The sequence below is a fragment of the Capsella rubella genome, unplaced genomic scaffold (genome assembly GCF_000375325.1).
Source record: "Capsella rubella cultivar Monte Gargano unplaced genomic scaffold, Caprub1_0 scaffold_1, whole genome shotgun sequence".
In the NCBI taxonomy this organism is placed as follows: Eukaryota; Viridiplantae; Streptophyta; class Magnoliopsida; order Brassicales; family Brassicaceae; genus Capsella; species Capsella rubella.
In genome coordinates this window covers 3,187,884-3,200,313 of record NW_006238923.1, presented here as the reverse complement: position 1 = coordinate 3,200,313, position 12,430 = coordinate 3,187,884, and the positions used below count along the sequence as shown (strand labels likewise).

Below are 12,430 nucleotides of genomic sequence, written 5' to 3'. Positions count from 1 at the left end.
TCAAATCTCTTAAATAACTATTTTGAATACACCCTTATAAAAGAAAACAATTTTTACCGTTACAAGAAGTATTTTAAATTCTATATAAATATTTTTTATCGTTTTGTATATAGAAAAGATAGTTATATGTATGTTAATTTAAGAGTTTTGTATAAGGTAATTAAGTTATATTAAAACTTTTGCCATAGCCAATATACTCATTCAACCCACAAATTAAAAGATAGGATGAATGTGTCGATCCTATATTATGACAGCTATATTTCATTGACAAGTCGAAGTCGTCGTCTTATCTTATCTTAAACGAGAAGGAGAGACTTGAGAAACGATGGGTTTTCTTTTCATTCCGTCAAACCGGGAATACCTATTGACTGGTATTGGAAGAGCAACCAAAATCAATGTGACTAATAACATATAAGTAACGTTTAAGTATGTATTCAAAGTATTTTATGATAGTCAGCTGCTCTTATAATATATATAGAAACAGAAATAGCGTTTGTAAAAAATGGCTCCGATCTTTAAGCTTTGAAATTTTATCCGACCAACTGTCAAATCCGAGTCACGAATGACATAAGAAAGCCTCTCTACTGATTTAAGCGTTAGAAAATATGGCTCTTGAATTCGTTGGGGGTTACCCTTTACCCCCTGACGACACAAACATCCCAAAACAAATATTAGTCTCTCCAATTTTCTCTAACGTGTGGAGTCACATATATACAACATTGTTTTATAAAATATACTTAAAATGAAAAGAGGGAGTAAGTATATCCGTGTTCAAGTTTTTACGTACCACTTTGAGAAAAGTTGCGGTCCAATCTTATGTCTTCCATGTGTGGAAACAAAGGAACAACGTTCTTCACAACAACCAAGCTCTTCCTCCTTGGGTCACTTTCAGAACCATCGATAGGGAGATTCGAAACATCATCTCGGGCCGACGTCACAGGAAGAGATGGAGGAAGCTAATGCTTCTTTGGATGCGTTAGTTTGTGCTTTCTCTATTACTTTCTATAAGTATTGTAATCTTGTTTTTATTCTTTTTTGCCAAGATTACTCTATGTGTAGGTAAAACTATGTATTACCTTCTTTTCATCTTATATGATATTTACAAGTTAGCAAAAAAAAAAAAAAAAAAAAAGTTTTTACGTACCACAAACATCTTTTCTTTTATTTATTTTTTAATTTTTAAATACCACCAAGACGATGTTATTCCCCCTGACCCCTTTTTAATTTAAAACGTTTGTTGTGACAAACTCTTTTCCATCCAAAGTCTTCATTAAACAATTCATTTACGGTCAAGAATACGGATGTTGACAACACTATAAATCGTCTCGACTATTGTTATAGGTAAATTTATTTGACTAATTTTATTTTAGCATTTGGGCATGTAATGATTAAAAAATACGTATTTGTTATTCAAAGATGTATCCGCCAACACAGAGTTGTGCAAGGCACCACCGGCCCTATCTAAAAGGCCTCAAGTTTAAGGAGGGAAGGCCCATTAATAGTGGCCGAAGGCCCAAGTATTATCGAAACGCAAAAACCGTAATAAGATCACACAATATCTAAAAAAGAATAAAGAAGGAAACAAAGACAAAAATAGAAAATATCGAAAATGCGGTGAGAGAGAGAGAGAGAGGAGAGAGAGACTCTCTCATCGTGCGTAGGGCTTTTGACTCCCTTCCCTACTTTGCCTACTTCTTCCTTCTTCCTTCTTCTTCTTCTCTTTGCTGTGGCCACTCCTACAGTCCACACCTACTTCTTACCCAGTTCAATACACGTTTCTCGACCTTGAGATCGGCGTCAGATCCTCCGCCGCATCTTCTCTTCACTATCTCCCCGGTCAGTCTTCTCCCTTTCCCTCTATTCTACTTATTGCGCTTCTTACTTAACAATCTGAGTGGATTTTGCAGACTGTGTAGAGATGATGGAATCCGGCGCTGGTTTCACGGCCATGGAGGAGAGGATCTCTCCTGGTAGTTTCTTCCAGTATCCTCTCTCTGGATTCCGTGCTTCTCCCAATCGATCCCCTTGCCCTCCCACTGATCGTGAAAGGTTTCCCTTTTCTCAACTTCTATTTTTCGCTAATGTGAATCTGTGTGAGCTTCTTCTTCTTCTTCTTCTTTTTTTTTTTTTTTTCTGTGGACGAAATTAGATTGGTTGTTGTGGATCGGTTTCTTGTGGACTTGCTGCTTTACTTGAAAATGAAGTGTGTGCGTGTTTTTTATTGTTGGGTATTGCTCCCTTTGATTGGTTTAGTATCGATAGAATGATTCTGTTCACGCAGATCCAACTTCTCAATGATGGTCTCACTTCAAAATGTCGCCTTTTTCACAAGTTGTTCCTCTCGCTCACTTGTTACTAGATTCTAAACAATGTACTCGAAGGTTTTTAAGAAGAAAGCTATAAAGTTTCAAATGTTTTAGAAATGCACTTACAGATGTATTTTTGGAAGTTTAGTTTTTCATGGTGACTCAAATGTGAACCACTCGATAGTTTCAATACACACCAATGCAGCATCCGGTGAAACTTATTGTTTTTTGTTTTAAACCTTATTCAGGTACCTGACTGAGTTATTGCAAGAGAGACAAAAGTTGGGTCCCTTTTTGCAAGTTATGCCAAATTGCCTCAGACTGCTAAATCAAGGTGGGCTGTCTTATAAACCTATATGCTTTTGAATTAAGTATTTCCTTGAGTGTGTGGAACACTAAATTAAGAGATTTCTGGGGTGAACAAGTGATTGGTGCAACTGTTACAGTTTCTTTTATACATTTGCTTAATTGCATGCTTTGCTGTCGTCTGTGCAGAAATCAGGAGAGTCTCCAGTTTTCCTGACCTCGATAGATTTGAGCATGGCAGTCCATTTAGATCTCTTGGCCAACCGACAAATGGAAAGCTTGATTTAGAAGGATGGTCAATGATGCAAGCGGAGGTAAGCCACTGCTGGTATTTGTAGTCAGATAACTGACTCATTTTGAATTATGATGGTGCTGCTAATAGATTTATGTTTAATATTGATTGCTTTTGCTTTCTTCAGGAAAACTGTCACCTCCAGAGAGCTTCTCCATTTCGTGCTCCTGCCTCTGTGGGCTGGGTTGGGATGCCTGGACTCCCTAACCCACCCATTGTGAAAAGAGTTATTAGACTTGATGTGCCAGTGGATAAATATCCAAGCGTAAGTTTTAAATAGTTACCCAAATATGTTATTATTATTGGGTTGTTATAGAGTTAATATTCATTGAACGTTGCAGTATAATTTTGTTGGGCGGATTCTTGGGCCACGTGGAAACTCCCTAAAAAGAGTTGAGCTAGCAACCCACTGCAGGGTGTTTATTAGAGGGCGAGGATCTGTGAAGGATACTGTCAAGGTTTGGCTTTTGCTTATTGATTCCCTGAAGATTCCATTTGTTAAATGTTTTAACCCAAGTATAGATGACTTCTTACAGTTCAAAACTTCACTTTGTCTCATTTGTTTTTTACCTATCAATCAGTATTATAGGCATGTGTTGAATACGCAGAATTTTCTTACGGTCGTTAGGAGCAATTTGTTTGCACGCCACTGTCTTTTAGCATAGCAATTTATTGTTGAAGTAATGATACGTTTTTGGCTGCATCATCAGCTCCCACTCTTTGAAGATATTTAGAATTTGGAAGCCTGTACATGAAATGAAGTGTTTGAGTTTTAGGTTTTGTATCAACTAACATCTTTAGAAGTGTAAATAGAGAAAGCTCTGTTTCAAAACTGAAATTCATTTCTTCTGAGTTTTTTATATATTATCCATACATTACTTACTATACCATAAGGTGTCAAGGCTTATTTATTTCGTTTGTTACTTCCACCATGCAGGAGGAAAAACTAAAAGGTAAGCCAGGGTATGAGCATCTCTGTGAGCCACTACATGTACTGATCGAAGCCGAGCTTCCAGAGGACATAATAAACTCTCGATTGGAGCATGCAGTGCATTTCCTCGAATCACTCCTAAAGCCAATGGTACATTACCATCACAAAATTGCAAACATATCTATATGGTTATGTTACTCCAAACCTTATGTTCACATGGTTTTGATCTTCTGTCTACAGGACGAATCAATGGATCACTACAAGAGGGAACAGCTGAAGGAGTTAGCTGCTCTGAATGGTACACTAAGGGAGGAGAGTCCGAGTCCGAGCTTGAGCCCTTGTCTGAGTCCAAGCATGTCACCTTTCAACAGCAAGCGTGCTAAGACTGGACAATAAGGCTTTGACCTGAAAGATGATCAATGTTTCTTTTTCTCTGCTTGGGACAGAAACTATGCTATGGTCGTGTGGGGCGGGCAAAAGGTTCTCTATGCATCTATCCGCGGAGGTGATGATATTCTAAGTTCTAACGTTTGGAGTTTGGACGACTCAATTAATTTATTTTGTCATTAAGTTTATTCTTTATTTTTGAAAATTTTGTTGGTTAGTTGAGATGACCATTAACCAGTCGGTAATAAACTAATAAATGGTGTTTATGAAATGTAATATCGTTTTTAATCATGTAACCTTTATTTAAGTTTGAAACCCAAGATTAATTTCATTTCTATGTTTTAAATTTTCTTCACTTAACTCACTCTCTCTATTAGCCTCTGGTTTTGACTTTCTTTGAAACTGCTCACCATAAGTTTTGTATACTTCACCATGCCAATTTTTTTTTATACATGTTCCCTTGGGTTCTAACTAATTAACTAATGTATATTTGCTCTATCCCAAAAGAAGAGCAAGGTTGCAGGAATCCCCTCTCAAGATAGAAAATTTAGTTGTACAAAATTGGACCTAATAAAGCTAAACAAGTAGAGAATTCCACAAGTTTCATAGGTTTATTTCCAAACCGAAAACAATCGTCTAGAGAGTGTAATGAAGAATTGATGATGATCAGTGACAAGACAGCTAGATCAGTTACCCATCAAAGTGTGCATATATATATACTTCAAATTTAAATGCCCATAAGTTCCACCTACATGACCAGACAAACGAACACAAACATACATGAGGCCTTTGTTGACGAAGTTGCGTGTTTAATCTCGAAGACCTAATTCAACCTCCAGTTCATCATCTTCCTCAAACAGCTTCAACAGACGAGCATACTGCTCATCTCTTTTCTTCTTCTGCCATAGCTTGTACAAGAAGAACGAGAACATAGCCACAACCACAAATCCGACTAGTACGAGGATTACTTTTGTGCCTGTTTTGCTTGAAGAAGAACGAGACTCTGCATTCGTATTCTTGGAATCACCTGATAGGCCTGCAAATACCATATCAGAAGATTTAGTAGATGACATCTAAGAATTTAACGAAATTTTTAGGTTTGTACCCTCAAGAGCAGTTGTAAGTAAGCTACACAATATATCCTCAACATAGATAGCATGTTTCTTATCTTCGACTAAAGAGGAGCAACAACTACACACATGGACAACATAGAACAAGATCAACTGCAACAAGCATTTACAGAATTTACGGGATACGCATTAGCCTACTTCTTTGAAACTAGAGAGAGCAACGAGATTCAATGACTTTTACCAAAAACTGGTAATACATGTCTCACAACTCAAATGCGGCATCACCCTGAATCTATAGATGAATTATACAAATACCATTGTGGTAGTTACAAGAAATGAAACGCAAAGACAAACTCTTCAAATCAGGAACATGGTTTCGCATCTAGGACAAGGTAACACAACTATTGGCCACATAAAAACCATAGAAACCAAAGCCATGAAATTGAACAGTACAATCTTCTTTGCTTAATTAAGTATGTTTTAAGCACAAAGTTTAGCAACTGTGTGGCGAAGATCTAAATCAACAGGGAAATTGACTTGCTTCCGAATCGCAAAAGAGCTCTATGCACACGAAATCTAGGGAAGAGCCGAGTTGAGCTAAAATTGACATAAATCTCGCGAATTCGAAACCTAAATCCCCAAACGAACATAAAAATCCGATGATTCTACAAAACCGACACAGAAAAATTGATTTGAGGATGAAATCAGATAGATCTGAAGAAGACGAACCTAAGACGAACTGCAAACCAATCGAAGCGAAGAATATCAAACGCCGCCATGATAGACCACTTGCAGAGCTCTCTCTCATCTCTCTCTCTCTCTCTCTCTCTCTCTCTCTCTGCTCCTGTACTTGGCTATCGATAAACTTCGCTTGAAACCAACAAGGACGGATCGATCTTTTGCTGCGGCAAAGAACAAATTCTTCTGGTAGAACGAACAACTCTTTTGATGTTGAAAATAAAACAATTACAGAGATTATATGCCTTGTAGTAAAGAACAATTCATTTTTGTCTGAGACCAACTTTAATGAATTATGTAATTAATTGATGATGATATACCTTTAATTTTTAATTTTTAACTGTTATTTTTAATTCTAGAGTGAATAACTTATACAAATGACCTGAAGAAAATTTTAAGAACAAAATAATTAACATGTCATATTATCACCAAAAAAAAAAAATTAACATGTCATATCTACAAAATTAACTACGACTTATTCTTCAAAAGTTTCCTTCTTCAACAATTTTTTTAATTGGCAACACTTGCCCAATATGTCAAAAGACTTGACCTAATGTTTAGCACGAAGACAAACAATGCACAGAATTTGACCGAAACGCGTCGAAGCCGATAAACCAGAACAGTTTTTGCCTATCGCCAGGGTAGACTCAACACTACGCGGAACAGAACTTCGAAATTACCAGGTCTACATTTTTTAAAGCTGGTCTTTATGGCACAGCAAGAAAAAAAAACACATGAAACATTAACAAAAGAACCAAAAAGATCATAGCTTGTCTATAACACTCAATTAGAAAGAGAGAAAAACAGTATAAGCGACGCAAGTCACAGAGCAAAATCCCTAAGGAGAAGATAAGAGAGATATATGTAAGCCTCGACTGCAAAACCCAACCATTCTCTCTTTTCACTTGAAGCACTTGGCGTCCAAGAGAGCCTCACCTTCAAATGGCTCTGCATCTTCAATCATCTGGCTAACACGCTCCTTCTGTGCTTCATCTGAGATATCAACCTTAGTCCACTCGTACAGCTCCATGTCGTACACCTCATCCATTATGAACTTAGGGATCTCTGGTCCACGGAATATCCATAAACCCTTCACCTTGAATGGACCCTCTGACCCGCAAATCAGCATCTTTCCAAAGGCGTATTTACGTGCCAAGTCCATGCGCTGAAGGAACCCACCTACCTTGTTGAGCGTGACGAATGACACCATGTTCTCATCGTTGTACTTGTAGTCACAGAACCATAGCGAGTATCCCTCTGGGTCATACATGTCCCAGAATCCTGCATTTGAGCCACAATATTAGACATAATGATGCAAATTTGATTCTAATAGCTCAATAATTCCTTGCACTTCCTTATAGCAAGTTTAAAACCAAGGGAAGATATCACTACACACCTTTAATAGCAACCTCACGGAAGTTAGATTTGGTGTTTGAGTACAGCCTCTTCCAATCATCCAGTACCATTGGGCTTGGTGGTAGAAGGTCAAGAGGGTTCTTGGCTTTAGGCTTTGGTGCCTCTTCCTCTTCAGCAAGCTTAGGGGCCTCTGCTGGGGGGGCTTCCTTTTTCTTAGGCTCTTCCTTGGGTTTGGCCGGCTGGGCAGCTTTCTTGGAAGCAACAGGAGGGACAGCTTCAGTCTGTTTGACATCACCCACCACTTTCTTGAAGTTGGGTTGGTTAATCACGGTCCAGAAGTATCTCTCAACGTGTGGGAATTCAGAGGTAAATTTCTTGGTCATGACAGTAGCAAATCCCAAGTTCAAGTTGCAGACAGTAATAATATCAGCAAGGGTAATAGAGTGTCCAACGAGGTAAGTGTTGGAGGCGAGATGTGTGTTAAGAGCATCAAGTGCTCTCTTCAACGCAGAGATAGTCCCTTCCTCAGCCTTCATTTGTATAACAATCAGGGGTGAGAAAAACAGGTGTAGTATTTATATAGTGATTAGAGTACATAGATTGCCATCACAAAAGCTTACCGAAGCATTGTATGGCATAAACCCCATTCTTGGGCCAAACCATCTCAAGATGTTTCCATAGATTTCCAATGATGAGAAATCGCTCCATTGCTCAATTTGTGCCTGCAAAAAGATACATGCAGATAATTATTGACAATACTAACAAATAGGTTGACAAACAATAGAGGAGGTGCAAATGGATAAGAGAAGAGTAACCCCAGAGAAAAGCAGATACTTACATATTCAATCAGGGAAGAACCGTTTAAAGAGTTCTTCTCACCATTCAATCGGCTTACTGCCATGGGATATCAAAAGAATCATTATAACCGACAAGCAATTAAACTAGATATGGAGAGACAAATGAAGGATAAAGATATGAATAGATTACCATAACGGGCAATGGCGTTGCTCTCAAATACTGATCCCTCCGGAGTCTCAAGAACAGGAACCTAGCAAGATCAGATCGCTTTTGGTTAGCTGGAAATAGACTAATATCTATTCCAGGAATTAAGCAACCAGCAGTATTGACAAACCTTTCCAATAGGGTTCATTTTAAGGAACTCGGGGGTTTTGTTAGTGACACCCATCTCAAAGTCAGAGGGCACATCGATCTGTACACCAACGTACTCTGCTGCAATGAGTGCCTTATCAGCACTTTTGTTTCCCTTGTACGTGTGCAAGACCTGCAATCGCAATTTATCAGCATAACTGATCGTTCATTCTCAGCTAGATATGTATGTATCCCACATCAAAAACATAACACTAGTAAACATCAGCTAGATATCCAAACTAGCTTAATTTTAATCAAATTGGTATATAAACAATTCTTTCGACGACTTAGACCCTAGGATTACTACAATCAATGTAGCAACATATCAGTACAAAGATGAGATCGTAACAAGAGAGAGTCATAGAGAACTCACCAAAGCCATTGCTCAGACGGAAAATATACCAACTCCGGGGTTTTGAAATCGGATCTGGTTCCAAGGGAAACATCAAGCAGTGAGCTCGCAATTGATACGATCATGCATATGAATATGAGCTGATTAGAGATAAAAGATCGACGCATCTTACCAGGCGTTGGGAAAATCTTCCGAGAGAGCAAATCGAGAGAAGAAGCAAAGATATGAGGCGGAGAGAGCTATAAAGGAGTGTTGACGAGATGATATATGAACTAGGGTTTTTAAAATGTACAAGTGCATTCCTCTGGTTTGGCTCGGTTTTAATTCTGATTTTGTTTTATTTTCCGGTTAAGCTCTCTTATTACTTTTCCAGTTATTGTCAAAATCCTATTCCGGTATTCCCTATTCATTGAAGTTCGTTTCGGTCTACATCTTTCTTTTTTGGTGTTTGACGCATTTGTTTCATAACGCTTTCATTTTGAATCTAATTATTGTATTGACTATCGTCGGTTACGTGAAAAGTTTGAATACAATTTTTTGTTTTGTCTCGGCTCTTCTACAAAAGTTACTGATCATATTCGACATTTGTAACAACTTTTTTTCAATGGTGGTGCTTAGGCTATGATTAATATAGAGAAAATGTAAGATGCCATAAATCTATACTATAACGCGAATTCGTATAGATTTAGCCTTTTTTGAAGTTTTTAAGCCCAAACTCGAGAACTCGATAATAAATTAATAAATTATTATATATCTAAGAAACTTATTAATTTCATTCTTCTTTCTCCTTCTCTTCTTGGCTTTTTCAAAATCCCAAATCGATAGCTATTCTCGGAAAAAGTGTAACAATGGCGAGAAGACCGGATGAAGAATACGACTACTTGTTTAAAGTGGTTTTGATCGGAGACTCCGGTGTCGGCAAGTCAAATCTCCTCTCTAGATTCACTCGCAATGAGTTCTGCTTAGAATCCAAATCCACCATCGGCGTCGAATTCGCTACTCGTACTCTCCAAGTATGTCTACTCATCTCTCTTTATCTTTCGTGTAAATCTCAGTTGTTTCTCGATCTAGGATTACTTGTAAGTTTCGGGATGGACTTGTCCTTTAATTTTTGGGTTGCTTTGTGGTTCGATCCGTTTGTGTGGTCATTTTCTATGTCTATCTTCTTTGTATTCATTTCCCGTTCATGTGTTTAAGATGTTTTCGAAATACTCGGAAGCAGCCAATTGTGTGTGTAGGAACATTTGGTATTGGTTTTGAATTTTGATGTTTACTTTCTGTGCTTTGCAATCTGATTATTTAGTGCGTTTTTGTTGATAATGATACCAAGCTTCTTGTACTATGGTATTAGCGTTTGGCTAGTATAGCCTGAGGCTGCCTCACAATGTCAGATCTAAAACCTTGTTGAAGGCAGATCTAAGAATCTCTTCATAGTAAATACTGACATTGATCTATATCACAATTTTACTTCTCTAATTAGACAATGAAAAATGTAAAATTTGATAATAAAGTATGAAGAAGAATCATGGTTGTTGTTTCGCAGTCTCGAGTTTTGTTTCTGGGTTGGTTGTGGAATTTGGCTGCAAGTTTGCTAATTTTATCAGTGTATTCTTTACGCATTTGCTGCTGCTCGTTATTTAACCTCTTGGGAAAACCATGATCTTTGTTCTAAGGTGGAAGGAAGGACTGTGAAAGCTCAGATATGGGACACTGCTGGGCAAGAACGCTACAGAGCCATAACAAGCGCCTACTACAGAGGTGCACTTGGAGCTCTTTTGGTCTATGATGTCACTAAGCCAACAACCTTTGAGAATGTAAGCAGGTGGTTAAAAGAACTCAGAGACCATGCTGATTCCAACATAGTGATCATGTTGATTGGAAACAAGACAGATCTGAAGCATCTTAGAGCAGTTGCTACAGAGGATGCTCAGAGCTATGCAGAGAAAGAAGGCTTATCTTTCATTGAGACATCGGCCCTTGAGGCATTAAACGTAGAGAAAGCTTTTCAGACGATTCTCTCGGAGATTTACAGGATCATCAGCAAGAAATCGATATCTTCAGACCAGGCAACTGCAAATGCCAACGTCAAGGAAGGCCAAACAATTGATGTTGCTGCTACTTCTGATTCAAACGCGAAGAAGCCTTGTTGCTCTTCGTCTTGAAAGGCTTTTGTTTGTGTCTCACTTTAAAAAGCCAATACATGTGGGACTTTATTTGAAGGCTTGTGTTGTGTTACATATACTAGCTAAATATATCCAAGTTGCATTTGTTTTTTTGTTTTGTTTTTTTTTTTTGATAACAGCTCTCTAAAATGACATTCGACATCGAATGTGGAGTAGGGAATCGTTCATACAAATTATGAAAATTAAATATTTTGAAGGCAATTATTTGAAGTTTTGATTTTCTTAAAAAATAGGAAAAAGCAAATAAAGAAAATTACGAAGAAGACAGGCAAACAAAAATATTTTCTTTTGTATATATTTTGTTTTTCCTAGTTTGTGAAATTCTGAAACAGGAAATATACCAGTAACTGATTGAGAAAAAAAGGATAATAAATTATTAATTTAAAGCAAGTTTTTAGTTATGAAAATGGTAAATTTCCAAGTTTTCCGGTAGTTCCCGCCTATATATATATATACTCGCAAGCAAGTTTGATCACCACGAAACAACTCTACTCTGCGTTTACTACCTTTTTCTTTTATAATCGAAAACAAAGAAAACGATGGAGAACTCAATCATGTTATGGTGTTTGATCGTCATAGCTATAATAATCGTGGCGTTTGTATCCAGTTTTGTCGGAAGGCTCTTCCGGTTCTTGAAACCTCGTGAGGAAACAGGAGCTGGTATTTTGGAGAAGAAAGATCCAGCGAAAGAAGAAGATGGTAAGAGCAAGGCTAACGAGAAGAAAGTTCCAGTGAAAGAAGACGATAAGAGCAAGGCTAACGAGAAGGAACGCGGTGATAACCTCGTGTGAAGAGACAACTTTAAGTTTGATTTTTTGCATTGTTTTTGGTATCAAAATTTTGTTTTTAATTTTATAGTTACGATATTTATTTCTTAATTTGATCAACGGTTTAGAGTCCGGAGAAGTGAGTTTATGGTTATATATTAAACAAAATCGTGTTTTGATGAAAGGTCTATGAGTGTTTTGACAATTTTATAGATTATCAAAGTTAAGAACAATCTAACATGCATTGCATGCACATTCTATACAACCAAACCAAGTCGAGAACTCTACATCTGATAGTCTCTGGATTTTCTTTACATTTTTACCATTCGTAACTTGAATTCTTTTAGAAGAAATTATAATGGAAATCTGAAGCTTAACTTGTCGCCATTCCATTCCATTCAATCAATGATCTCCATTGTTTCGACTTTCGATAGTCTAAAAACATAGGACCGGATTTACTAAACGAAATGACTGAACCGAATAATCGAACCGAAATTGGGAAATAAGAGAAGACTATACCGAATCATTGAACCGAAATTGGGATATAACAAAAAGCCGGATGAATACCCTAATATAGTGTCACTTTTTTGGAC

At 37.4% G+C, this 12,430-nt stretch overlaps 5 protein-coding genes across 5 annotated transcripts; 3 read left to right on the top strand and 2 right to left on the bottom strand.

The window, feature by feature from the left end:
• Positions 1 to 1,591: 1,591 nt before the first annotated feature.
• Positions 1,592 to 4,572, top strand: LOC17898867 (KH domain-containing protein At1g09660/At1g09670). Its single transcript, XM_006305399.2, has 8 exons — positions 1,592 to 1,836; positions 1,908 to 2,049; positions 2,555 to 2,640; positions 2,802 to 2,926; positions 3,032 to 3,169; positions 3,246 to 3,362; positions 3,842 to 3,985; positions 4,076 to 4,572. The coding sequence occupies exons 2-8, from the start codon at positions 1,919 to 1,921 to the stop codon at positions 4,229 to 4,231; spliced, it is 897 nt and encodes a 298-aa protein (XP_006305461.1). The 5' UTR covers positions 1,592 to 1,836; positions 1,908 to 1,918; the 3' UTR covers positions 4,232 to 4,572.
• Positions 4,573 to 4,807: 235 nt separating this feature from the next.
• On the bottom strand, positions 4,808 to 6,283 carry LOC17900011. Its single transcript, XM_006304262.2, has 2 exons — positions 6,022 to 6,283; positions 4,808 to 5,258 (listed from the first exon to the last, which is right to left on the bottom strand). The coding sequence occupies exons 1-2, from the start codon at positions 6,098 to 6,100 to the stop codon at positions 5,032 to 5,034; spliced, it is 306 nt and encodes a 101-aa protein (XP_006304324.1). The 5' UTR covers positions 6,101 to 6,283; the 3' UTR covers positions 4,808 to 5,031.
• Positions 6,284 to 6,684: 401 nt separating this feature from the next.
• LOC17897793 (probable elongation factor 1-gamma 1) lies at positions 6,685 to 9,155 on the bottom strand. The gene is made up of 8 exons (XM_006307595.2): positions 9,060 to 9,155; positions 8,909 to 8,962; positions 8,519 to 8,668; positions 8,374 to 8,434; positions 8,225 to 8,280; positions 8,007 to 8,108; positions 7,427 to 7,916; positions 6,685 to 7,311 (listed from the first exon to the last, which is right to left on the bottom strand). The coding sequence occupies exons 2-8, from the start codon at positions 8,915 to 8,917 to the stop codon at positions 6,932 to 6,934; spliced, it is 1,248 nt and encodes a 415-aa protein (XP_006307657.1). The 5' UTR covers positions 8,918 to 8,962; positions 9,060 to 9,155; the 3' UTR covers positions 6,685 to 6,931.
• Positions 9,156 to 9,676: 521 nt separating this feature from the next.
• Positions 9,677 to 11,167, top strand: LOC17897079 (ras-related protein RABA2a). The gene is made up of 2 exons (XM_006305539.2): positions 9,677 to 9,900; positions 10,561 to 11,167. The coding sequence occupies exons 1-2, from the start codon at positions 9,736 to 9,738 to the stop codon at positions 11,047 to 11,049; spliced, it is 654 nt and encodes a 217-aa protein (XP_006305601.1). The 5' UTR covers positions 9,677 to 9,735; the 3' UTR covers positions 11,050 to 11,167.
• Positions 11,168 to 11,609: 442 nt separating this feature from the next.
• On the top strand, positions 11,610 to 11,861 carry LOC111828761. Its single transcript, XM_023777507.1, has one exon. It carries the CDS (start codon positions 11,610 to 11,612, stop codon positions 11,859 to 11,861), a length of 252 nt encoding a protein of 83 aa, XP_023633275.1.
• Positions 11,862 to 12,430: the final 569 nt, after the last annotated feature.